Genomic DNA, 27544 nt, shown 5'->3' with positions numbered 1-27544 from the left:
TCTCAGAGTACTTATTCAGCACCTACTGTGTGATAGTACTGTTCCAGTGCCAGGAACACATCAGTGTATACAACAGACAAAAATTCCCACCCATATGTAGCTCACATGAGGATGGCAGAGAGCAAGGAATATGAAAAAAACCCACAAAAGTAGTAAACTATATAGAAGATGGAAAGTGCTATGGGAAAAAAAAAAAAAAAAGCAGGGAAGGAAGGTAGAAGATGTGCATGTGGCCAGGTGGGCTGCAATTTTAAATTGAGTCGACAAGGAAGGTTTCAAGAAGGTGACATTTAAGCAAAGACTAACGAAGTGAATGAGCAAGCTTTTCAGGCTGCGGTTGTGTAAAAGAGGATCCCATTCTATACACTCTAAATTGTAAGCCATTCTTAACTAATCTTAAAGAAAAATGAGATTGAAAGTGGCGTTAGAAGGTAGGGATTAAAAGCAGAAGGGGCATTTTATGTTTTCATCCTTTGCTTTCTCTAAGATCTGTTTAGTTTCACACTAAACACCTGGTATGACTCTGCACTTTTTCACTTCATGAGAACAGATAACCTAGCATGCATTTTTTTCCATGTGAAATCTCTTTTGGCAGAAAAACAAATGTTTGCTTAGTGGAAATAGAAGCTGGAGAGATTTTTCAGAAACCACAATAATAGAGAAAAAATGAGCCCTAAGAAGCTGCTCTGGAATTAGTTACAGAGGTAGAGGAAGGCTGGTGACTGGAGAGCCCTAAATGTTCTTCTTGAGGGAGAAAAGGGACCAAGGACTGGATATGGTTTGAAATCTGGACAAGGCAAGGATCCATTAATACTCCAAGAATCTGAAATGGTTGTTTCTGTTTTCAGTTATTTAGACTGATATACATGTCCAGTCTGTTTGCTGTAAAAGAAAAATCAGCCAAAGGGAGTGATTTAAGATGTGAGTATGAATCTGGCCAAGCAGCTGCCCTATTTCAGTGTTGTTTTCCTGGGATAAAGTTTCCTTTGAGACTCAAAGTTGTGTTTTTTTTTCCCCTAGCCGAAACCTTTATTCTTAACTATGGAATAGAAGTCCAGCCTTGAATTGTGTTCAAACTGATAATTCTAACTCTGCCTTTTAGTATCTCAGAACTACTGTAGTTATTTTTAAAAGTTTAAACTCTGAATGCAATTAACTTCAATTTGTATTATTTTTTTAAATGTTTGCTTATTTTTGAGAGAGAGAGCACAAGCAGGGGAGGGGCAAAGAGAGAGAGAGGATCCGAAGCAGGCTCTGTGCTGTCAGAGGAGAGCCCGATGCAGGCTCAAACTCGGCCCCCAGGCATCCCTCAATTTGCATAATTTTATACAATATGCTGCCTGTGGGAAGAGAAGCATTTTGATAAAATGAACCCTAGGAGGTCAACAAACTTGAGAATGACTGAGAATCCTCAATCTATGCCCCAAATATACTGAGTATTCTGTTAGAGATAAGGGGACTGAACAATAGGAACTTCAGAATTAGATCTTATATAACCAGTTACTGTGACTTACATAAGAAGAAGTCCAGAGATGAAGGCTGGAACAGGACTCTCAAAACTTTTTTGAGCAAAGTGCATAAAGGGCCATTAAAGAAGCCTTACATGTTAGAGGATAGCATTGTTCATGAATACCAGGAGAAAATACAGCCTAGAGCAAAGAAAATAAAGCTTATCCAAGAGACATTGTTTCATGTAACCCTACTGTAGGTTTTCAGCATCATTTGTATTCAACCTGCTATAATATACTGATCTAAAACAAATAATGCTGAGCACTAATGCTAAGATTTTTGTCTTTGCTACAAACATATAAAGAAATATAGGCAAGAACTTGCCGTAAGGGAGGCTTTGGGAATAATCAGAAAAAGAAAGATTGGCAAAAGTGAAGACTGATTTCTGATCAGGATTTCACCAATGACCTGCTTTATGACTTTCAGCAAGTCATTGAGCTTCTCTGGCTTAATTTGCTCATTTGCCTTAACTTCTTACAGGGATAACATGGAACCCTGAAACCTATGAAAGATGTTTTTTAAAACTGTAACAGTCAGCACCCCTGGCTGGTTCAGTTGGACTTGGAAGAGCAATGTGACTCTTAATCTCTGGGTTACGAGTTTGAGCCTCACATTGGGTATAGAGATTACTTAAAGAAACTTAAAAACAACAACAAGAAAAACCTATAATGGTCCATTTAAGTGTTTTTAAATTAAGTTGATTTCCCTAAAATGGGATTATATGTGCAAACCCTGGCAATATTATTGGTCACAGGTAGCAATCCAGTAGCCTGATTTTTGAAGCCTGTGGACACCCTAATGCTAGTGATTTTATAACTTCTATGTAAATTTATAACTTTAATTCAGAAATTGAAACATAGGAAAAAAGACAAAAGAGAAGGAAAGTGGGAGGGTTATTATATGATCTAAAGACAAAATCGTTGAAATTGAAAGAAGACAATTAGACTCAACAATAAGAGCAAGGTGGCAGAGAGCCTTGAGTATGAGGGATCCACCTTACAAAAATGAAAGCAGAGAATGAGGAAATATATTTTAAATCCTAGTTTTCTATTGCAACAAGATACTCTAAAGGAAAAGGTGCCAAAAGCCTATGTTACTATGGTCTAGCTTGTTGTGCTGCTTATAAAAAATAGAGAAAGAGCACCTTGGGGAAGGGGGTGGGATTTCTGTAGTAGGTATTTCTTCCTTTACAGGTTTAAACAAAAGACGAGTTGGTCTATGTTTGTCTTTTGTCCTATAAGCCACTGCAGGTGTATGAACAGCATTGCTTCTGCAACAAAAGCCTAGACTCACCGCATCTTGGGAGGAGAATGGCCACTGCATGGGGGGCAGCCTTTCTCATGCTGGTGACATCCTGTGTTTGCAGCACTGTCTTCCACAGAGACCAGCAGACTTGGTTTGAGGGTGTCTTCCTGTCTTCCATGTGCCCCATCAATGTCAGTGCTAGCACATTGTATGGAATTATGTTTGATGCAGGGAGCACTGGAACACGAATTCATGTTTATACCTTTGTGCAGAAAATACCAGGTAAGTGCAACTCGTACCCTCATTGGTGCCTATTAATCTACACTTCAGCCTCTCCTTCTAGAAATGAATGTGCTGAGAGTATGTGATATGAATAACAGAATCTTAATGCTACTGAATGTCTTTCTTCAGAGAAGATTTTGGACGATAATTGAGCATATAGTTTAATTCAGTGTGAAATTAAAGAGATCTGGGTTGCCTGTAGTCTAAAACCCATATGTCCAAGAAATATAGTTGTAATTTGTCCTTTTCTCTAAAGGTAGTTGATACTTCGGATCCAGAATATTGAGAATATTGGATGTGGTCTTGAGAGAGGATCACTGTCATCCTTGGAGGAGATGAAACAACCCTGAGGATTAACTTTTTGTGAATTTCCAGTGTTCTCAGGTTACATATAGAGCCTAAGAGCAGGAGTAGGAGCTAGGTGTCCACCCCAACAAATGGCAGAGGGACTCTCAAGAATTGCCTGTCATCTTCTGTCCCTTTACTCAATACTCCTACAAGCCACTCTTCACAGGTGGGATTACTTGGGATGGCTTGGAGGAATAGGTTAATCTAGTAGGTCATATGATACAGAACCCACTATCAGAAACAGTCTAGCTTTTGGTAATCAGCCATCTGTCTTCTGTTTTCTTCCATGGACAAAAAGGTCAGCTTCCGATTCTGGAAGGGGAAATTTTTGATTCTGTGAAGCCAGGACTTTCTGCTTTTGTAGATCAACCTAAGCAGGTGCGTTTTTTATAACAAGATGTTCAGATTCTCAATGCTTTAATAACTTTACCACGCTGCTGCTGTTAAATACCTCATGCTGTTCACTACTGATATTGAGTCATGTGTAAGATCAGTTTTCTGTCCTCAGATATACTCAGCTATACTTGTACATCCCAAGCTCACTAGGGCTTGGGCAGAACAAAGCAAGAATAGATTGTGGATATGCAGGGATGACACCATTTTTTTTTTAGCAGATTTCTCCCTTTGTATTTACTGTTTAAGATTTTTGAGTTGAAGCCATCAACTGCATTGATTAATGTAGATGGAGAAAATAGACATGGAGTTCTCTATAAGGTATGAGGTATAAACATAGCAGTTGAGGAACTGTAGACCCAATGAACTTCATTTCAAAGTACCCTGATATAGGACAGATCATGTATACCTATACTCTAGAAATTAGGGAAGAACTCATGAAAACAAAAATCTTTGGTATTAAAGGATGTATAGAGAGTTTTGTCATGACTGTATTTCACATTTGAGCACCCATAACATGCCATACCCAGTGTGTCAGAGGACATACCAAAATAGAATAAGGCAGAATATTGACCATTTGGTAGCAAATGTAAAGATATTGTTACAAGCATAGTCATTAACCAAAGGAAAAACTTCTATTAAAAATGGCTTGCGGTACATGAATGGCTCAGTTGGTAGAGCATGTGATTACTTAATAAAATCTTAGAAAAAAGAATGGCTTGAACTTGAAGACCTGTGAAGATGTTTTTTTTTCTCAGCTCACTAATACAAAATGGTAAATGCGTCAGAAAATTGGGAGGTGTCAAAAACTGATTTGACATTTAGAGAAGATTTTGTTGTGGTTGCTAATAATTCTGATGATTTAGAGGTAGCAGCATGTTGTCAGATGTTCACTCAGGGAAACAGTGGATTTAAAATAATGGTTTTTAATTTCATAAATTGAGTATCTACTCTGTCCTGTGCGTGTAGGTGGTATGATGCAAAAATGTACCTGGCAGGTTCTGTCCTTCCAGAGATCATAAAACCTGTAGCATGGTAATAGCCACACCAGCCTTTGTGTTGCACGTACATGCAGTCTGCTGCATGCAGTGCATTCAGCAGTTTTTCAGTGGGATGAGGCGTATCTCCCATCGTAGAGTTGAGGAAACCAAGTCCCTGTATGAAGCCACAGAGCTAGCAAGCAAGTCTTCTAACTCCAAATCCGGTGTTTTTTTCACTGTACCCGACTTTCTAGCCTGAAGCTAATTTATGAGACACAAAATAACAGTTAAAATGACCATGCTATAAAAGAATAATTTTTGTTATCATTCAACCAAAATTAAATGCATTTTCCTTCAAAGAAGCCTACTTATCTAGGTTTCTTCTCCTGTAGAACAGAGAGTGGTTGGAGCCCCCTGCTCCCTCACTCCTGTTATCCCCCTGAGCATGTTGAGGGAATAGACAGTTGCCACTAAATGAACTGTTCACTGTATGAGTAGGTCATCTCTTTTGAAGGGTGCTGAGACTGTTCAAGGACTCTTAGAGGTGGCCAAAGATTCCATCCCCCGAAGTCACTGGAAAAGAACCCCAGTGGTCCTGAAGGCAACAGCAGGACTGCGCTTATTGCCAGAACAGAAAGCCCAGGCTCTGCTCTTTGAGGTAATCTTTGAAGTCTTTTGCATCACAGATGATTATTTTTCCCTCTGTGAATATTTGCCTTAGGGGTGTTTAGCTCTTTGGAATGTGACTGCTACCTTTAGTATTCCACCATCGCTAAAGCACTCTGGTAACTGGTCTCTTGTTCTAGTTACTCACGTTTTTAAACGTTACTCTTGAATTTATACAACTTTTCCTAAAGAATTTTAAAGTATTTCCTGTCCATGATAGTCTTAACTCTTCTAACTTATTAAAACAGAATCACAAAAATTATTTTTAGCCCACTTTATTGAAGTATAACTTAAAATGTGTACATTTTCAGTGTACAGTTAAATGAATTTTGACAAATTCAGAAGTTTCCTTATATACCTTTGCAGTCAGTTTCCTCCTCCCCTGAAGCCAGACAACCACTGATCTGCTTTCTATCACTGTAGATTAGTTTTGCTTGTTCTTACATTTCATATAAATGGAGTTATACAGTTTATGTTCTTTTTTTAATGTCTTTTTTTCTCTCAGCATAAAGGTTTTTTAAATTAAATTTTTAATTTTAATTCTAGTATAGTTAACATACAGTGTTACATTAGTTTAAGGTGTACAATATAGTGATTCAACAAGTCTCTACGTTACTCAATGCTCATCATGATAAGTGTGCTCTTAATCCCCTTCACTTATTTTACCCATTCCCCCTGCCCCCACCTCCCCTCTGGTAACTATCAGTTCTCTATAGTTAAGATTGGTTTATCTCTATCCTTTATTTGTTTTTTCCTTTGTTCGTTTGTTTTGTTTCTTAAATTCCACATATGAGTGAAATCACTTGGTATTTGTCTTTCCTCTGACATATTTCGCTTAGCATTATACTCTCTAACTCCATTCATGTTGTTCCAGATGGCAAGGTTTCATTCTTTATGGCTAAGTAATCCATTGTGTGTGTGTGTGTGTGTGTGTGTGTGTGTGTGTGTGTGTGTGTGTATGTACACACACACATATGTACACACACACCATATCTTCTCTATCCGTTCATCAATTGATGGACACTTGGGCTGCTTCCATAATTTGGCTATTGTAAATAATGCTGAAATATAGAGGTGCATATATCCCTTTGGATTAGTGTTTTTGAATTTTTTGAGTAAATACTCAGTAGTGCAATTACTGGATCATCAAGTAGTTCTATTTTTAACCTTTTGAGGAACCTCCATACTGTTTTCCACAGGGGTTGCATTCCCATCAACAGTGCACAAGGATTCCTTTTTTTCTTACATCCTTGCCAACATGTTGTTTCTTTTGTTTTTGATTTTAGGTATTCTGATGGATGTGAGATGATATCTCATTGTAGTTTTGATTTGCATTTCCCTGATGATGAGTGATGTTGAGCATCTTTTCATGTGTCTGTTGACCATTTGTATGTCTTCCTTGGAGAAATGTCTGTTCATGTCTTCTGCCCATTTTTTAATTGAGTTATTTGTAGGTTTTTTGGTGTTGAGTTGTATCGGTTCTTTCTATATTTTGGATACTAACCCTTTATCAGATATGTTTTGGCAAATATCATCTCCCATTGAGTAGATTGACTTTAGTTTTGTTGATTGTTTCCTACACAGTGCAGAAGCTTTTTATTTTGATGCCCAATGGTTTATTTTCCCTTTTGTTTTCCTTGCCTTAGGAGACACATCTAGAAAGATGTTGCCACAGCTGATGTCAAAAGAAATTACTGCTGGTGCTCTAAGATTTTTATGGTTTCATGTCTCACATTTAGGTCCTTAATCCATTTTGAGTTTATTTTTGTGTGTGGTGTAAAAAAGTGATCAGTTTCATTCTTTTACATGTAGCTGTCCAGTTTTTCTAGCACTGTTTGTCAAAGAGACAGTCTTGTTCCAATTGCATATTCTTTCCTCCTTTGTCATGACAAATGATTAATTGACGATGTAATTGTGGGTTTATTTCTGGGTTTTCTATTCTTTTTTTGTTTTTAATGTTTATTTATTTTTGATAGAAAGAGCATGAGCAGGGGAGGGGCAGAGAGAGAGGGAGACACAGAATCCAAAGCAGGCTCCAGGCTCTGAGCTGTCGGCACAGAGCCCAACGCAGGGCTGGAACTCATAAACCATGATATCATGCCTGAGCCAAAGTTGGACACTTAACCGACTGAGCCACCCAGATGCCCTCTGGGTTTTTCTATTCTGTTCTATTGATCTATGTGTCTGTTTTTGTGCCAGTACCATACTGTTTTACTACAGCTTTGTAATATAACTTGAAGCCTGCAATTGTGACAACTCCAGTTTTTTCTTTTTCAAGATTGCTTTGCCATTCAGGGTCTTGTGTGATTTCATACAAATTTTAGGATTTTTTGTTCTAGTTCTGTGAAAACTGCCATCGGTATTTTGATAGGGCTTACATTAAATCTGTAGATTGCTTTGGGTAGTATAGACATTTTGATAATATTTGTTCTCATCCATAAGCATGGAGTGTCTTTCCATTTCCTTGTGTCATCTGCAGTTTCCTTCATCGGTGTTTTACAGTTGAAAACTATACAGGTCTTTCACCTCTTTGGTTAGGTTTATTCTTAGGTATCTATTATTATTATCATCATTATTATTATTCCATTTGAGAGAGAGTGTGACCGGGAGAGAAGGGGGAGGGGAAGGGGGGGAGAGAGAGAGAGAGAGAGAAAATATATCTTAAGCAGGCTCCATGCTCACTCAGCATGGAGTCCAACTTGGGGCTTGATCCCATGACCCCAGGATCATGACCTGAGCAGAAACCAAGAGTTAGATCCTCAACTGACTGAGCCTCCCAGGTGCCCCCTTATTATTTTTTTAATTTGTTTTTTTAACTTTTATTCATTTTTTTTTTTAAATTTTTTTTTCAACGTTTTTTATTTATTTTTGGGACAGAGAGAGACAGAGCATGAACGGGGGAGGGGCAGGGAGAGAGGGAGACACAGAATCAGAAACAGGCTCCAGGCTCCGAGCCATCAGCCCAGAGCCTGACGCGGGGCTCGAACTCCCGGACCGCGAGATCGTGACCTGGCTGAAGTCGGACGCTTAACCGACTGCGCCACCCAGGCGCCCCTAACTTTTATTCATTTTTGAGAGACAGAGGTAGAGCACAAGCTGAGGAGGGGCAGAGAGAGAGGGAAACACAGAATCCAAAGCAGGCTTCAGGCTCTGAGCTGTCAGCACAGACAGAGCCTGATGTGGGGCTCAAACCCACAAACCATGAAATCATGACCTGAGCTGAAGTTGGATGTTCAAACGACTGAGCCACCGAGGTGCCTCTTGATGCATTTGTAAATGGAGTTAGTTATTTTCTTAAATTCTCTTCTGCTTCATTATTAGTATGTAGAAATGCACACTAATATGCATTAATATGATTTGTGTACGTTGATTTTATATCCTATAACATTACTGAATTCATCTGTCAGTTCTAGCAGTTTTTGGTGGAGTCTTTGGGGTTTTCTATATGTAGTCTCATGTTATCTGCAAATAGTGAAAATTTTACTTCTGGGGTTTTCTATATGTAGTCTCATGTTATCTGCAAATAGTGAAAATTTTACTTCTTTACCAATTTGGATACCTTTTATGTATTTATTTTGTCTGATTGCCATGTCTAGGACTTCCAGTACTATGTTGAATAAAAGTGATAAGAGTAGACAGCTTTGTCGTGTTCCTGATCTTAGGAGAAAAGCTCTCTGTTTTTCCCCATTGAGTGTGGTGCTGTGGGTTTTTCATATAGGACTTTATTATGCTGAGGTATGTTCCCTCTAAACTTCTTACTTTGTTGCTGGTTTTTTATCATGAATGGATATTATACTTTGTCAGATGCTTTTTCTGCATCTATTGAAATGATCACATGGTTTTTATCCTTTCTGATATTGATGTGATGTATCACGTTGATTGACTTGCAAATATTGAACCACCCTTGCATCCTGGGAATAAATCCCACTTGATTGTGGTAAATGATTTTTTTTTAATGTATTGTTGGATTTGGTTTGCTAGTATTTTGTTGAGGATTTTTGCACCATCAGAGATTTTGGCTTGTAGTTCTCTTTTTTTGTGGTATCTTTATCTGGTTTTGGTACCAGAGTAATGCTGGACTTATAGAATGAATTTGGAAGGTTTTTTCCTCTTCTATTCTTTGGAATAGTTTGAAAAGAATAGGTATTAATTCTTCTTTAAATATTAGGTAGAATTCACCTGTGAAGCCATCTGATCTCAACTTTTGCTTGTTGGGAGTTTTTTGATTACTAATTCAGTTTCTTTGTTGGTTATCCGTATGCTTGAATTTTCTGTTCCTTCCTGTTTCAGTATTAGGAGGTTATATGTTTCTAGGAATTTATCCATTTCTTTGTCCAATTTGTTGACATATAATTTTTTATAATCTCTTATTTGTGTTTCTGTGATATCAATTGTTATTTCTCCTTTCATTGTATTTTTGTTTATTTGAATTTTCTCTCTCTCTCTTTTTCTTATTTTTAATGAATCTGGCTAGAGGTTTATCAATTTTGTTGATCTTTTCAAAGAACCAGCTCCTGGTTTCATAGATGTGTTTGTTTGTTTTTTTTTCCTATATCATTTATTTTTGCTCTAATGCTGTTTCCTTCCTTTTGCTGGTTTTGGGTTTTTGTTCTTTTTCTAGCTTCTTTAGGTGTAAGGTTAGGTTGCTTATTTGAGATTTTTCTTGCTTCTTGAGATAGGCCTGTATTGCTGTAAACTTCCCTCTTAGACCACTTTTGCTACATCCCAAAGATTAAAAAAAATTTTTTTAATCTATCTTTATTTTTGAGAGAGAGAGAGAGAGAGAGAGAGCGCGCGCGCAAGCAGAGAAGGAATAGAGACAGAGGGAGACACAGAATCCAAAGCAGGCTCCAGGCTCCAAGCTGTCAGCACAGAGCCTGATGTAAGGCTTGTACTCATGAACAGTGAGATCATGACCTGAGCCGAAGTCAGTCACTTAACCGACTGAGCCACCCACGTGCCCCTATTACATCTCAAAGATTTTAGACTGTTGGGTTTTCATTTTCATTTGTCTCCATGTAATTTTTTATTTCTTTTTTGATTTTTTTCAATTTAAATTATTTTTTATTTTTTTTATTTTAGAGAGAGCACACACGAGAGGGGGAGAGGGGCAAAGGGAGAGAATCTTAAGCAGGCTCCACACTCAGCATGGAGTCCAACATGGGGCTCAATCCCACGACCCTGGGATCATGACCTGAGCCGAAATCAAGAGATGTTCAACCAACTGAGCCACCCAGGTGCCCCTCTTCTTTGATTTCTTGGTTGACTCATTTATTGTTTAGTAGCATCTCAGCATAAAGCTTTTGAGAAGAATCATGTAATTTTAAGTGTGAGAGATTTTTTTTTATTTATATATGAAATTTATTGTCAAATTGGTTTCCATACAACACCCAGTGCTCATCCCAAAAGGTGCCCTCCTCAATACCCATCACCCACCCTCTCCTCCCTCCCACCCCCCATCAACCCTCAGTTTGCTCTCAGTTCTCAACAGTCTCTTATGCTTTGGCTCTCTCCCACTCTAACCTCTTTTTTTTTTTTTTTCCTTCCCCTCCCCCATGGGTTCCTGTTAAGTTTCTCAGGATCCACATAAGAGTGAAACCATATGGTATCTGTCTTTCTCTGTATGGCTTATTTCACTTAGCATCACACTCTCCAGTTCCATCCACGTTGCTACAAAAGGCCATATTTCATTTTTTCTCATTGCCACGTAGTATTCCATAGTGTATATAAACCACAATTTCTTTATCCATTCATCAGTTGATGGACATTTAGGCTCTTTCCATAATTTGGCTATTGTTGAGAGTGCTGCTATGAACATTGGGGTACAAGTGCCCCTATGCATCAGTACTCCTGTGTCCCTTGGATAAATTCCTAGCAGTGCTATTGCTGGGTCATAGGGTAGGTCTATTTTTAATTTTCTGAGGAACCTCCACACTGCTTTCCAGAGCAGCTGCACTCCCACCAACAGTGCAAGAGGGTTCCTGTTTCTCCACATCCTCTCCAGCATCTATAGTCTCCTGATTTGTTCATTTTGGCCACTCTGACTGGCGTGAGGTGATACCTGAGTGTGGTTTTGATTTGTATTTCCCTGATAAGGAGCGACGCTGAACATCTTTTCATGTGCCTGTTGGCCATCCGGATGTCTTCTTTAGAGAAGTGTCTATTCATGTTTTCTGCCCATTTCTTCACTGGGTTATTTGCTTTTCGGGTGTGGAGTTTGGTGAGCTCTTTATAGATTTTGGATACTAGCCCTTTGTCGATATGTCATTTGCAAATATCTTTTCCCATTCCGTTGGTTGCCTTTTAGTTTTGTTGGTTGTTTCCTTTGCTGTGCAGAAGCTTTTTATCTTCATAAGGTCCCAGTAATTCACTTTTGCTTTTAATTCCCTTGCCTTTGGGGATGTGTCGAGTAAGAGATTGCTATGGCTGAGGTCAGAGAGGTCTTTTCCTGCTTTCTCCTCTAAGGTTTTGATGGTTTCCTGTCTCACATTCAGGTCCTTTATCCATTTTGAGTTTATTTTTGTGAATGGTGTGAGAAAGTGGTCTAGTTTCAACCTTCTGCATGTTGCTGTCCAGTTCTCCCAGCACCATTTGTTAAAGAGACTGTCTTTTTTCCATAGGATGTTCTTTCCTGCTTTGTCAAAGATGAGTTGGCCATACGTTTGTGGGTCTAGTTCTGGGGTTTCTATTCTATTCCATTGGTCTATGTGTCTGTTTTTGTGCCAAGGTGTGAGAGATTTTTAAAGATCATCCATTTAAATTTCTTATTCAAGTAAAAAATTTAAGTAGAGAAGTTTTTTTAAACTCAGTATTTTTAGCATTATTGTGCATACTTATTTTGCATAAAACATGCAAACTCTAGGGGTGCCTGGGTGGCTCAGTTGGTTAAGCATCCGACTCTTGATTTCAGCTCAGGTCATGATCTCGTGGTTTGTGAGTTGAGTCTTGCATCGGGCTTTGTGCTGATAGTACGGAGCCTGCTTGGAATTCTGCTTCCCTCTCTTTCTGCCCCTTTCCCACTTGCTCTCTCTCTCTTTCAAAATAAAAAAAAAATCAACTTCAAAAAAATTATTGAAGGGGGGTGCCTGGGTAGCTCAGTTGGTTAAGTGTCCAACTTTGGCTCAGGTCACGATCTCACAGCTTGTGAGTTTGAGCCTTGCGTCAGGCTCTGTGCTCACAGCTCAGAGCCTGGAGCCTGCTTCAGATTCTGTGTCTCCTCTCTGCTCCTCCCCTGCTCATGCTCTCTCTTTCTCTCAAAAATAAACATTAAAAAATTTTTTGGGGTGGCTCAATTGATTGAATGTCCGACTTTGGCTCAGGTCATGATCTCACAGTTCATAGGTTCGAACCCCACATCAGGTTCTGCTCCTGGAGACAGCTCAGAGCCTGGAACCTGCTTGCAATTCTGTACCTCCCTCCCTCTCTGCCCCTCCCCTGCTTGTGCCTCTCTGTCTCTCAAAAAGGAATAAATGAACATTTTAAAAAAATAAAAAAAATGTTTTAATAAAAAATTATTTTTAAAAACATGCAGACTAATAAGATTTAAATTATGTATGAAGAATATTTACAAGTAGGATCCCATTATAACAAAAATTACAACAAAAAATTATTCTATATTATCGGTGTGTAATTCAGAGCTCAAAATCCATTTTCCTTTGACTGTCAACACAGAGCATTTAAGTCCCTTGTCCAAGGACAAGCTGCCTAGCATGTTTGCATGAGAATCTGAATCCTGATTCCTTATTCATGTATTCATTTATATTCAGCATATGAGTGCTGAGCATTGGTGAGGTTACCAGGGACATGCTGCCTGGAGCAAAAAATGACAGTCCATGCTGTGATGGAACTTACATTCTGGTTGCAAGGAGACAGAAAGTAAACAACTAAACAACTCACTACAAAGTATGTCAGGTGCTGTAGATGCTATGGAGAAAGAAAAGCAAGGGAAGGCAGCTAGGGAATGCTGGTAGTCATGTGGAGGGATGCTATTTTTAATAGGGCGGTCAGGGAAGACTGTTGATAAGATGCATTTGATCAGAGACCTGAGAAGAGTAAAGAAGCAAGCTATACAAGACATTTGTAGAAGAATATTCCAAGCTGAAGCAATAGCAGGTGAAAAGCCTAAATCAGGGAAAATGCTTGGTATATTCAAGGAACAGCATCCAGGAGGTCAATGTAGCTGGAAGGGAGTGAGTGATGGAAGTAGGAGATGAGATTAGAGAGGTGTGAGGGGTTTATTATGTAGGGCCTTAAAGGCAAGTGTAAGAACTTTCACTTTTTCTCCAAGAAGTAAGTCATTGGAGGGTCTTGAGAGGCAGCATCTGACATCTGTTTTAAAAGCACACTGTGGCTGTTGTGTTGAGAATAAACTGTGAGCAGGGGAGAAGAGTGGAGAGGACAAGAGCAGAGACTCTCTGTGTTTATTACTGTTTGCTTATCTGTCTTCTCTTTAAAAACTTGTTTATAGATCACTGGGTTTTCCTGGATGAAACAGGGTCCAGAGGTCACCACATGAAGTGTTTCATCCTATCAGGAATTAAAACAGCCAGTAGACCAGAGTTCCTTCTATTCCTGTTTGGAAGTCTCCCTCTGCCTCATGATAATCATATAAAAAAAAAATATATAAGACATAACACCCATATAATTGACCTCTATTTGTGGAGAGTCAAGAGTGTGTGAAAGATATTAATTCCCATTTCCTAAAATAGGATAAATAAGTCTAGACCTGGGGTCTCTGGACTCTTGAGGCCTCAGCCATGTTCCAGAATCTAACAGGGGCTGAGAGCAGAGTACTCCAGCCCGTGGACATGAGTCCTCTTTACCCGCAAGGGCAAAGACCTGCAGAATTTGATGGGAGAGCAGAAGAAATGTTTCTGTAGCCTCAGGAGCTGCCCAGGCCCAACTCTTCTCTACCATCCGTTTATCTTGTCATCTAAGAAATGAAGTTGGAAAAAGTCCTCTTAGCCTCCAGTGTGCCCAGGCAAAATTAATAAGGTGTTTTTTTAAAAAAATTACAGGATCCTAATTTGAGCTGAAAGAGTCAAATGTATGCCCTTTCTTAGGTCCAGTTCACCTATAAATGTAGACCGCGGTTGAGATTTATTTATTTTTAAAAAATTTTTATGTTTATTTTTGAGAGAGAGCATGAGCACGGGAGGGGCAGAGAGAGAGGGAGACAGAGGATCCAAGCAGGCTCTGTGCTGTCAATACAGAGCCCAATGTGAGGCTCAAACTCACAAACCTTAAGATCCTGACCTGAGCTGAAGTCAGACACTTAACCCACTGAGCCACCCAGGTTCCCCTGGTTGAGATTTACTTTAAAGTCAGAGTAATCCCTGTGTTTTTGTTTTTACAAGAAACCGAGAATGGTTTGTGTAGTTCCCTTCTCTGGTTTTTTAGAGAAAAGGAATGAGTTCTGCTAGGGGTGCCTGGGTGGTTTAGTGAGTTAAGCGTCCAACTTCGGTTCAGCTCATGATCTCAGGGGTTGTGAGTTCGAGCCCCACATTGGGCTTTCTGCTGTCAGCACAGAGCCGATCTCAGAGTCCGCTTTGGATCCTCTGTGCCCCTTTCTCTGCCCCTCCTCTGCTCATTCTCTCTAAATAAATAAATAAATAAATAGATAGATAAATAAATAAGAAAGAAATGTGTTCTAAAATTTTATTTAGGGAAATGAAGAGTGTAGTTTTCTAAACCTTATACGATATAGCCAAAGTATGGAAATCTTTATTGCCTTAGGGAATCCAGGTTTTTTCCCTTTTTCTTTAGGTAAGAGAAATCTTCAAGAAGTCACCTTTCCTGGTACCAAATGACAGTGTTAGCATCATGGATGGATCTTATGAAGGTGGGAGAGGTGTTAGTACATGTTCTGGGGGGGAGCGGGCCAGGGTTAATAAATATTTTGATTAAAGGAACTGGGAACAGAGGTGGAGGTGCTGAAGTAAAAGGAACTAAATGAGGAGAAACACACAAGGAGGGATGGGATAACAGGAAATTGAAGGACAGGGAGAAGGAATACGTGTTTTAGACACAAAATTTAGAGAAAAAAAAAACAAAACTGGGGTCGAGGAAGATTAGGGAAAAATGCTCTTGAGATGTAATCCTTGTTTTTCTCTGTCTTTCAGGTATATTAGCTTGGGTTACTGTGAATTTTCTGACAGGTAATACATTCTCAAGTTTATTCTAAGATATTAACTGGGTTTCACATGAGGGTCCGAGCAAAAAAAATCCCATTTTGCTTGTATTGTGCTTTAAAAAAAAAAAAAGAAAGGAAGGAAGGAAACTATAAGAAGTTACTGTTTATACCTGTCTTCAAGGCCTCAGCTACAGCAAGAATCCTTCTAGGTTAGCATTCATCTATACCCTTCGGGACCAGGGAGCGGTGGAATACTTATGAAACACCTGCAATATACAAGAGCAGGACAGAGATTGCGGACAGAGGAGTGTTGAGCTGTCCAGGAAGCAGAAGATATTCAGAGCTGGCTCTCATTCACAGGTCAGCTGCATGGCCAGAGCCGGGAAACTGTGGGGACCCTGGACCTCGGGGGGGCCTCCACCCAAATCACATTCCTACCCCAGTTTAAGGTGAGTCATTTATATGAAGGCCTGGTTAGCAACCCACTTGGCAAACATATCATGGTGCCAAGAAAGTGGTACCCGATTTTAGGACAGCAGCTCTACCACAAATAGTCTGAGTGGAGTCAGTTAATAACTGGGTGTACTTCCCCTTGCTCTCTCATTGTTCAGAGTCCCTTTGATTCCTCCATCCCTTTGAGATTAGCAGCTTAGTCTTTGTTTCTTTTCTGATTTCTTGGGGGAGGGACAGGGATCGTGGTGGTAACACCTCCAAACGCTTGCAGATCCTGAATAGTCTTTTTGCTTTTTCTGATTTGCAGAAGACCCTGGAACAAACCCCTAGGGGCTACCTCACTTCATTTGAGATGTTTAACAGCACTTATAAGCTCTATACACATAGGTGAGGAGGGGGACATGGAGGAATAATATTTCATGTTGTATGATTCTCCTAACCTTCCAAAGCATTTTCACATCTGTTACTGCATCTGACCAGCCTCACAAAGTTTTTGCCAATCCGCAAAGGTCTAATAACTGAAACCATAGCTCAAGGACCCAAGAGATTTCTCCATTCTTGGCCTCAGAAGTGTATAACTTAAAGAGTTAAAAGTTTTCTGTAGAGAGAACACTTGGAGAAACTTCAGCCAAAGCTCTGTACCAATTCCTTTGAGTTTGCTTTCAGATGTTCTAAATCTGGCCGTGGATTTGATCACATTGGGGCTGGAAGCTAAGATAATGAGAGCTTTTCTGGGGATGGTTCGGACTGTACGAAGTGTCACTATCTCTGGCCTTTAAATCATAGGCGTGGAAAGTTCTGGATGGCTTTGATCTAAACTGCAGAAATTACCACTTGTCCACACAAGATGAAGAGGTTGCAGAGAACAAGGTTTTCCTCCCTCAGAGGGAGACACAGAAACCATGCTACTTTGGAAAGAGGTAGCTTTAGGTTGGAGAGCTTCAGGACCAACATGAAATTAGTCAATCCTATATTTTACAGTTACTTGGGATTTGGATTAAAAGCTGCAAGACTAGCAACCCTGGGAGCCCTGGAAACAGAAGGTTCGTCTGGGTACCTATGCTGGTTGGGGTATGGTGAGAATGACATCAGTATTCAGCTTGCCTTTCCCCTTTCTTGACAGTGATTCTGTGGAGGAAAGCTTTACGCCAAATTAGGAAGCATGTGTTGTATACTGGACCTAATAATAGCAAATTTCTTTTCTACTTTATGTTGTGTTCAGTAGTTTTGGTATATATTATTAGCCATTTCTGGAATGAAGGCTATATATATAGGGGGAACAGCCTGTGACCAGAAGGCTGAAGTGTGCAGAAATTCAAGGTTTGAAGAGTGAATTTGGCAGAAGCTTTTTCAAGCCGTTAGTTTTACGTGGGGGGTGCAGGAAGCAGTCCACTTGCAAGAAGCACCCACTGCAAGGGTGCAGTCCACTTGCAAGATGGAATAACTGAACAACTTTATTCATTTCTTTCAACGTGGTTGAACATTTAAGATCTCAGCTTTTGGGGTCAGGTAGAACTGGCTTCAGCCAGCCTTTTGATTTTGGGCAAGTTAGCTAACCTTTCTATGCCTCTTTCCTCCCTTTATCTGAGATTTTGCATTTAATGTGCTTTCTATGGTGCCTTCCTGGCTCGCAGTAAACTATTACTGTGAGAAAAGTAGAAGCGTATTTTTTACCTTTTTAAAATTTTTTTTTAAAATTCTTTTTTTAATGTTTATTTATTTGGGGGGGGGAGGGGCAGAGAGAGAGAGGGAGACATAGAATCCGAAGCAGGCTCCAGGCTCTGAGCTGTCAGTATAGAGCCCGACACAAGGCTAGAACCCACAAACCATGAGATCATGACCTGAGATGAAGTCGGAGCTTAACTGACTGAGCCACCCAGGTGCCCCTACCTTTTTTTTTTTTTTTTTTAGAAAGGAGGGAACATATTCCATTGTAGGTTTTGGGTTTCTTTGAGATGTGATAAAAACCATGAACCTTTCTGCCAAATACACATATGCACAAAAATTTATAGTTTCAGGAGGTTCACCAACCCCACAAAGCCCATCTATGAACCCTGAGTTAAGAATTCCTGTCATAGGACCCAGTCATGGAACTACCTACTTTGGTAATTCCTTTCAACCTTACTGTCTTCTTGCATTTGTGTGTGCATGTGTCTTTCACACATTCTATCTCTCTGTCTCTCTCCCACACATACACACACCCTTGCTTCTTACTTCGTGGTCTGGCTTCTTTCAGGGATTGATGGACACACTTTCAGAAGTGCCTGTCTACCAAGATGGTTGGAAGCAGAGTGGATCTTTGGGGGCGTGAAATACCATTATGGTGGCAACAAAGAAGGCAAGTGATGTTTCTTCACTGGTTGAAATTACCTTTACAGTAGAAGTCTGGAAAAGTCCCACAGGAGATGTTTTTCAGAACTTAAGAGAAGCTTGTCTTTTGCAGGGACTCATTCCAAATAGATCTTGGTATGCCTTTAAGGAAGAGTATGAAGTGACAGTGAACAAGGCACTGTCTCTCTGTCCTGCTCTTTCCCTGCCCAAGTGTTGTAGACCCATTAGAAGCCTGTTCTTAACCTAGGTCTGATGCCCTCAGCAAGGAGGAACACTATTTCAAATTCAGTTAATGTTTAGCTTTTTATTTTATTTTTTTACTTAAAAAAAATTTTTTTAAACATTTATTTATTTTTGAGACAGAGAGCATGAACAGGGGAGGGTCAGAGAAAGAGGGAGACACACAATCTGAAACAGGCTCCAGGCTCTGAGCTGTCAGCACAGAGCCCGACGTGGGGCTCGAACCCACGGACCGCGAGATCATCACCTGAGCCAAAGTCAGACGCTTAACTGACTAAGCCACCCAGGAGCCCCTTTTTTTACTTTTTTAAAGTTTATTTTTTAAGTGTATTTATTTTGAGAGAGACAGAAACCGCATGAGCATGAGAGGGGCAGAGAGAGAAGGAGAGAAAGAGAATCTCAAGCAGGCTCAACACTGTTAGCACAGGACCTGATGCAGGGATTGATCTCCTGATCTGAGCCAAAATCAAGAGTCAACCTCTTAGCCAACTGAGCCAGCCAGGCGCCCCATTGTTTAGCTTTTTAAATAATATTATATACATTTAAAACTGAGACCATGAGAAAAAGAATTCATCTCAGGTATTATAAAAAGCAGAGACCTTAAAGTCAAGATAAAAAACTCAATTTTTCCAGGGGCGCCTGGGTGGCGCAGTCGGTTGAGCGTCCGACTTCAGCCAGGTCACGATCTCGCGGTCCGTGAGTTTGAGCCCCGCGTCGGGCTCTGGGCTGATGGCTCAGAGCCTGGAGCCTGTTTCTGATTCTGTGTCTCACTCTCTCTCTGCCCCTCCCCCGTTCATGCTCTGTCTCTCTCTGTCCCAAAAAAATAAATAAACGTTAAAAAAAAAAAAAAATTAAAAAAAAAAAACAAAACTCAATTTTTCCAGTGAAGGAAGCAGGTGAGCCTTCTGGATGCTCCTCATGAATACCATGGCATGTAAGGCTAGGCAGTAGCTTTAGGTTAGGTATGGCTATTTTGGTGAACACGGGTTAGGGAGGGGAGCTGCCATGGGGAAGCAGGTACCTTTCCTCCAGAGTGACAGGACTGTGGAAGTTTGCTCAGCTCTGTAAGCCCTTTGTCCTCTGCCCCAGTATCTGCTTTCATTGATCCTCCTGCTGTTTCTTTGTTGGCTCCAGAGAGCTCTTATTTTTCTCACATTGTGCCTGTACACTCTTGCCCTGGCAGGGGAAATGGGCTTTGAGCCCTGCTACACTGAAGTGCTGAGGGTGGTCCAAGGAAAACTTCACCAGCCAGATGAGGTCCAGAGAAGTTCCTTCTATGCTTTCTCTTACTATTATGATCGTGCTGTTGACACAGACATGATTGGTAAGTTTACTCCAGGTATCAGTCTAGGGAGGAAGCTGGGCAAACCTGTGGTGGGGAAAGGAAAGGGAGAAAAGGAGAATTTTAAATGCTTCATCATGAGTGATCACCTTACTTCTTCTCCATTGCTGGCTATTGAATGACCTTAGTCACTGCAATGGAAGGATGAATATGATTTAGAATCTTTTGGAGCTAGAAAGTGGCCTAAGCAAATACATATGAAATCTTTTTTTTTTTTTTTTACATTTTTATTGAGGTATAATCAACATAAAATGTGAATATTTAAAGTGTATAATTTATTGTTTTGACATATGTGTATACCCATTAAGCCATCAACAAATTCAAAATAATATATCCATTACCCCAAAAAGTTTTCTCCTCCCCCTTTATAACTTTTATTTTCTTATCACAATAGTACTGCTTTTTGTTGGTTCTGTGAATGAATGTATGTATGTGATCTGTCATGGCCTGAGATATGAGTTAATTTCCTATTTTCTGGGTTTTTTTAATAGGTCATTTTTTATTGTGGTTAAATATACATAGAATAATTATAAATGAATTAGACACATAGATTGTGTTGTATGGATATGTCATGTTTGTTTATCCCATCTTGTAATGTTGGAAATTTTACTTCTAGTAAAAATTTACTTTAGTTTTTCATTATTATAAATTTCACTAGGATGAATTTCCTTATGTTTCCTTGAAGGCTTTTTGACATCAGCTACTGTTTCATTTTAGATTATGAAACAGGGGGTGTTTTAAAAGTTGAAGATTTTGAAAGAAAAGCAAGGGAAGGTAAGTGCCAGTGGGAACCCTTGAAGGCGAGTCCATGAGGCTGTGCCTGCCAACTCTAATGACCTTAAAGTGACCCAAAGCACCACAGTCAGCAGAAAGCCGCTCAGAAGGCTGGTTTCATGTTTTTGCCAGGAGTTAAAAGCATCAAGTGGCATAGAAAACCATAGGAATACAAGAAGCTTTGGGGAAATGATGAAAACCTTTTCTTCTTTCTTTTTTTTTTTTTTTTAATTTTTTTTTTTCAACGTTTATTTATTTTTGGGACAGAGAGAGACAGAGCATGAACGGGGGAGGGGCAGAGAGAGAGGGAGACACAGAATCGGAAACAGGCTCCAGGCTCTGAGCCATCAGCCCAGAGCCTGACGCGGGGCTCGAACTCCCGGACCGCGAGATTGTGACCTGGCTGAAGTCGGACGTTTAACCGACTGCGCCACCCAGGCGCCCCTTCTTCTTTCTATATTTCTTCCTTTCTTCCTTTTTTCCCCCTATTATTGAAATCTAATTGACATACAATTTTATATCAGTTTTAGGTGTACAACATATAGATTCAACAATTCTGTACATTACCCAGTGCTCACCACGATAATATAGTCATGATCTGTCTCCGTACAACATTATTACAGTACTGTTGAGTGTATTCCCTGTGGTGTAATTTTCATCTCTGTGACTTATTTATTTTACGGCTAGAATTTTGTACCTCTTAATCTCCTTCATCTATTTTGCCCATTCCCCCACCCATCTCCCCTCTGGCAACAACCAGTTCTGTCTATTTAAGAGTTCAGTTTTTTCTTTATTTGTTCATTTGTCTTGGGTTGTTTTGAATTCTACATATAAGTGAAATCATATCTGTGTGACTTAGCATAATACCCTCTAGGTCTGTTCATGTTGTCCCAAGTGGCAAGATATTCTTTTTTTATGGCTGAGTAATATTCCATTGGTGTGTGTGCACGCACACACCACCTCTTCTTGATCCATTCATCTACCAGTGGACACTTGGGCTGCTTCCATAAGTTGGCTGTTGTAAATAATGCTACAGTATACAGGGGTGCTTATATCTTTTTGAATTAGTGTTTTCATTTTCTTTGGGTAAATAAGCAGTAAAAGAATTACTAGATCATATGGTATTTCTATTTTTAATTTTTTGAGGAACCTCCATATATTATCCACAGTAGCACTGCCAGTTTACATCCCTACCAACAGTACATGAGGGTTCCCTTCTCTCTGCATCCTTGCTAACACTTCTTATTTCTTTTTTGATATTAGCCATTCTGATTGGTGTGAAGTGATACCTCATTATGGTTTTGATATGTATTTCCCTGGTGATGAGTTATGTTGAGCATCTTTTCTTTTTTCTTTTCAAATTTTAATTTAAACTCTAGTTAATTAACATACAGTGCAATATTGGTTTCAGGAGTAGAATTCAGTGATTCATCACTTACATACAACACCCCATCCTCACCGTAATAAGTGCCCTCCTTAGTATCCATCACCCATCTAGCCCATCCCCCACCCACCTCCCTCCATCAACCCTCTGACCCATAAAAGTCTCTTATGGTTTGTTTCCCTCTCTCTTTTTTTTACCCTCTCCCATATGTTCATCTGTTGTGTTTCTTAAGTTCCACGTATAAGTGAAATCCTATGATATTTGTCTTTTTCTGACTGACTTACTTCACTTAGTGTAATACTCTGTAGCTCCATCCATGTCATTATAAATGGCAAGATTTCATTCTTTTTGATGGCTGAGTAATACTCTATTATATAGATCTCACATCATCTTTACCCACTCATAGGTCAGTGGACATTTGGGCTGTTTCCATAATTTGGGTATTGTAGATAATGCTGCTATAAGATTGGGGTGCATGTATCCCTTCGAATTAGTATTTTTGTATTCTTTGGGTAAATACCTAGGAGTACAACTGCTGGATCATAAGGTAGTTCTATTTTTAACCTTTTGAGGAACCTCTATACTGTTGTCCGGAGTGGCTGCACCAGTTTGCATTCCCACCCTTCCTCTGCATCCTTGCCAACAGTTGTTATTTCTTGTGTTGTTAATTTTAGCCATTCTGACAGGTGTGAGTTATCTCATCATGGTTTTGATTTGTATTTCACTGATGAGCGATGTTGAGCATCTTTTCATGTGTCTGTCAGCCATCTGGATGTCTTCTTTGGGAAAATGTCTATTCATGTCTTCTGCCCATTTCTTAACTGGATTATTTGGTGTTTGGGTGTTGAGTTTGATAAATTGTTTATAGATTTTGGATACTAACCCTTTATTGGGGATGTCATTTGCAGGTATCTTCTCCCATTCTGTAGGCTCCCTTTTAGTTTTGTTGATTGTTTCCTTCACTTATCTTGATGAAGTCCCAATAGTTCATTTTTGCTTTTGTTTCCATTGCCTCTTGCAACATGTCTAGTAAGAAGTGAGCATCTTTTCACATGTCTGTTGGATATCTGTATGTTTTCCTTGGAAGAATGTCTATTCAGTTCCTTTGCCCATTTTCTTTTTCAAATAGTTTAGTAAAGATGTATTTCTCCTAAAGTGGATAATATAAGCAAATTATACTTTTTTGTACAATTCACATATTGCATGAAATACTAAAACATAAATTTTAAACATTTGAAAATTATATGGAAGTATGACTACATGTGATAAAATTAGATTATTTAGACAAGTTTTAAGATTGAGACTGCATTAAAAATGATGGTAGAGGTTGACGTGATTGAAAATAAAACAAAATTTGTATATGGGAAAAGACATCATCTATAAAGTTAATGGATGGAATAATAAACTTAATATTATTTGCAGCATTATAAATAGATAATAAAAATAAAATAGGTAAAGGCTAATAACACTAGCATATAAAACAGTCCTAAAATTATGAACACTTTATATATAAAAGTTAATGTCACACTGTATTAAATCATCACTAAAGAAAAAATAAGCTGTATCTGTTTTTTTTTTTAATGTTTATTTTTGAGAGAGAGGGGGGAGGGGAGGGGCAGAGGAGAGGCACACACAGAATCCAAAGTAGACCCTAGGTTCTGAGTTGTCAGCACAGAACCTGACACAGGGCTCAAACTCAGAACCAGGAGATCATGACCTGATCCAAAGTCGGATGCTTAACCCACTGAGCCACCTAAGAACCCTGTTGTATCAGTTTTCTCTTGCTGTGATATCAAGTGACCATAAATGGAGTGCCTTTGCCCATTTTTAAATAGGATTGTCTGTTTCTTTGGTGTCGAGTTGTGTAAGTTCTTTGTATATTTTGGATACAGCCCCTTACTGGGCGTACCATTTGCAAATATCTTCTATTCAGTAAGTTGCCTTTTTGTTTTGTCAATGGTTTCCTTTGCTTTGCAAAAGGTTTTTAATTTGATGTAGTCCCAAGAGTTTGTTTTTGTTTTTGTTTCCCTTGCCTGGGGAGATATATCCATAAATATGTTGCTAAGGCCCATGTCCAAGAGATTCCTGTCTGTTTTAAGAGTTTTACAGTTTTAGGTCTCACATTTAGGTATTTAATCTAGTTTGAGTTTATTTTTATGTATGGCGCTCTTCTTTTTTTTTTTTTTTAAATTGAAATAGTGCTATCAGTGTTAATGAAATACTGAGCACCAAAATATATGGGAAATAGCCACAAGGGTTTCTTTGAGAGCATCCATGGGAATACAGATAAATGCTCTTATCCACTGGCCCCAAAGTAGGGCTACTGGTATTTCTCTGTCTTCTGGGCCTTAGCATTAATAATAGGTAAGGGACTTAGTTGAATTAAGCCCCAACAACAGATAATAGAAATTTAGCAAATAAACCAGGATCCCAGGCACCTTTGAGTAAAGAAGATGTGACATCAGAAATGTGCAAATTCTTAAACACCGTGGCCTTACAGAGGTTGTCAGTGCACAGTTGTAGTCTTTAAGACTCCCAGGTGCTAGCCAAATGGAGTATTCTGCTTTGCTTATCCTAAGTGTGTATTTTGAGAAAATCCTACACTTGTCAGTTAGCCTCAAACTTGAATTCCATTCTTCACTCTCTCCCTTTCAGTGTGTGATAACTTGGAAAACTTCGCCTCAGGCAGTCCTTTCCTATGCATGGATCTCAGTTACATCACAGCCTTGTTGAAGGATGGCTTTGGCTTTGCAGACAGTACTGTCTTACAGGTAAGAGAGATGGTACTGAAATCATGTAACAGTCTACTTATTTGGGAATTAGGAAGATTTAAGAACTTGTTTAGTAATAAAAGTGGCTGCAGTGGAATTATGAGGTGTTTTTGTTAGGGCTATGGACAAGGCACTCTGCAAGACACCATGAATGTGGGAAATTAGCTTGATGGAATGGTAACTTTTTTTTTTTTAAATGTTTTCATTTATTTTTGAGAGAGAGCATGAGCGGGGGAGGGGCAGAGAGCGAGGGAGACACAGAATCTGAAGCAGGCTCCAGGCTCTGAGCTGTCAGCACAGAGCCCGACGCGGGGCTCAAACCCATGAGCTGTGAGATGATGACCTGAGCTAAAGTCGGACGCTTAACCGACTGAGCCACCCAGGCTCCCTGATGCAATGGTAACTTCTAAGTATATTCCCAGGCAAGCTATCCTAGGGGTCACAGAGCAGAAAGGCGTGCATCCCAAATTAAGATGCCCAAGTCACATGGTTTATTGAATCAAATTCAAAACTCAGGGCAAGAAGCAAAGGGAAAGAAATAGGATAGGTGAGAACATATAGGATAGGGTGGAAATGGGCAGGCTGGAAATGCCATACTTCTTAATTCCTGGGTTCCTATGTCCTGCATCTCTCTCTCTCTCTGCTGATAGTGCAGTTATAAGTACTAGAGCTGATCAAGGGGGTACAAGGACAGAAGGTGCCTGGGTCTGTCACACAAATTTGCTCTATTCGGAGAGGCAGAGGGGCAGGTACAATGGCTAGTAGCATTCACTCACTCATTACCCTATTAGATGGTTTTATTCGGCAGAGGACAAAAGGATGTCACCAGTGAGTGGCTTATTCAAGTTCTCATTAATGTTGAATGCGTTGTGTATATGTAGTATGTCCTATATATTTTATATGTGCCTCATATATTTAGTGCCTCTTGAATCTTGTGTCCCTTTTTGTCCTGCTGTCTCTGTCCATTTGTTTAGGTACATGCAGGCTCCACTTCGTAGTAACTTATTTATCTATTCTAAACACATCTTACATGTTTTATCCATCCCATTTGTTTTCTTGTCTTCTGTACCATAATTGTATAATTGTACATTATGGTTACAAAGATGATTAAAATGAAATCTTGTCCTCAAATAGCATATAGTCTATTAAAGGAGATGTGACAAAAATGTAAGTACGGCACAGGCAACTTTGTACTTTGGGGTCAAATAAGTAGGTCGTACTTTGTTTTTGAAGTGCCCTTGCGGGCGTGCCTGGGTGGCTCAGTCAGTTAAACGTTCAACTTTGACTCAGGTCACGATATCACAGCTCGTGAGTTCGAGCGCCACGTTGGGCTCTGTGCTAATAGCTCAGAGCCTAGAGCCTGCTTCAGATTCTGTGTCTACCTCTTGGCCCTTCTCCTGCTCACATGCATGCACGCTCACTCTCTCTCAAAAATAAATAAACATTGAAGTACCCTTGCTTGCATCATTTCCCCTTCCTGTTTCCTCAATTCCAGATGAGTTTATATTGCCCCATTTCTTGTGTTACACAGATTTCATAAACTCATAAACTTTGTACTAAGGTATTTGGATTTCATGTGTTGTATCTGACAAGAATATTGGCATTTAAGGTACTTAACAAAGAATTACTTGCTAGTAGAATGTAGATTTCATCTGGTCAACAAAGAAGTATTGTGTCATAAGAAATTAGTCCTAGAAAAAAAGACTAAAACCAATCCACTGGTCTCCAAACTTTTTTGTGTGTGGTGTTATCAGTAGTGGCATTATTGTTTAACAAAAGATACAGAATGCCAGTAAAACTAATCAAAGTGGAGCTGTCTGGTTGAAGTGGAGGAATGAGGCCTGGAAGGATCAGCATTTGGCCTCCTTTTCTCCTTTGAAGCACTTCCAAGAACTCCTAAGATTCTGAAGAAAACAATTTGATAAATACTAATCTGATCTTCTTTTTATGTATTGGAAGAAATCAGGTTTTTTTGTTTGTTTGTTTTGTGTTTTTTTTTTTTATAATTTTTTTTTCAACGTTTATTTATTTTTGGGACAGAGAGAGACAGAGCATGAACAGGGGAGGGGCAGAGAGAGAGAGGGAGACACAGAATCGGAAACAGGCTCCAGGCTCTGAGCCATCAGCCCAGAGCCCGACGCGGGGCTCGAACTCACAGACCGCGAGATCGTGACCTGGCTGAAGTCGGACGCTTAACCGACTGCGCCACCCAGGCGCCCCAAGAAATCAGGTTTAAACATTTGCCCAAAGTCACTGAACTGATTGAGACACAACCTGGCCTAGAATGCCTTAAATGCCTTGGTTGGTTATTAATTAGTGCTTAAGAAAATTCAGTTGTTTATAAACTATGAATTGTGAAGTTTAATATGTTCTTTCCTACCCCTAAATTGATTCCTGCCTCCTGTTGTATTTTGTTTTGGGATTAGGGAAAAGAATTCAGAAGCCTGTTTGTCTAAAAGGTCCTGTCTAGAAGGCCTGGGTAAGACCACTTCCAAGCCAGAAGATTCAGAGATCAGATTGGCAGGTGTAGGGGCAATAAGCCATAGCAAGAGGGAAACCATTATAGAGAGTGGTAGTGGGAAGCCTCCAAAGACTGGCTACTCCAAATTTTACCTTGATTTGGCCATGTGTGATCTTTGTAGATATTCTCTGCCTGTGTCATGCTTGCCAGAGTTGAAAATGAAATAAAAATGT

General features: G+C 39.6%; 1 protein-coding gene across 12 annotated transcripts in view; it reads left to right on the top strand.

The window, feature by feature from the left end:
* ENTPD5 (ectonucleoside triphosphate diphosphohydrolase 5 (inactive)) overlaps positions 1-27544 on the top strand; it is a 50992-nt gene that overhangs the window by 19835 nt on the left and 3613 nt on the right. For 5 of the 12 annotated variants that reach the window (XM_040477668.1, XM_040477672.1, XM_040477671.1 and 2 more), the window contains 13 exons: positions 849-921; positions 2751-3036; positions 3683-3762; positions 5272-5415; positions 15189-15264; positions 15545-15580; positions 15916-16004; positions 16316-16395; positions 16990-17051; positions 18245-18346; positions 19763-19903; positions 20639-20695; positions 24735-24850. In XM_040477668.1, the coding sequence (XP_040333602.1) occupies positions 2820-3036; positions 3683-3762; positions 5272-5415; positions 15189-15264; positions 15545-15580; positions 15916-16004; positions 16316-16395; positions 16990-17051; positions 18245-18346; positions 19763-19903; positions 20639-20695; positions 24735-24850 (1200 nt within the window). In that variant the 5' untranslated portion in view covers positions 849-921; positions 2751-2819. The remainder of the gene's footprint in view (positions 1-848; positions 922-2750; positions 3037-3682; positions 3763-5271; positions 5416-15188; positions 15265-15544; positions 15581-15915; positions 16005-16315; positions 16396-16989; positions 17052-18244; positions 18347-19762; positions 19904-20638; positions 20696-24734; positions 24851-27544) is intronic. The other 7 variants (XM_040477676.1, XM_040477669.1, XM_040477675.1 and 4 more) reach the window with 3 other exon arrangements.

Source organism: Herpailurus yagouaroundi, unplaced genomic scaffold, assembly GCF_014898765.1.
Source record: "Herpailurus yagouaroundi ecotype Mexico unplaced genomic scaffold, PumYag 141, whole genome shotgun sequence".
Lineage (NCBI taxonomy): Eukaryota > Metazoa > Chordata > Mammalia > Carnivora > Felidae > Herpailurus > Herpailurus yagouaroundi.
The sequence above is the reverse complement of the archived record's forward strand: the minus strand, read 5'-3'. Positions and strand labels throughout refer to the sequence as shown.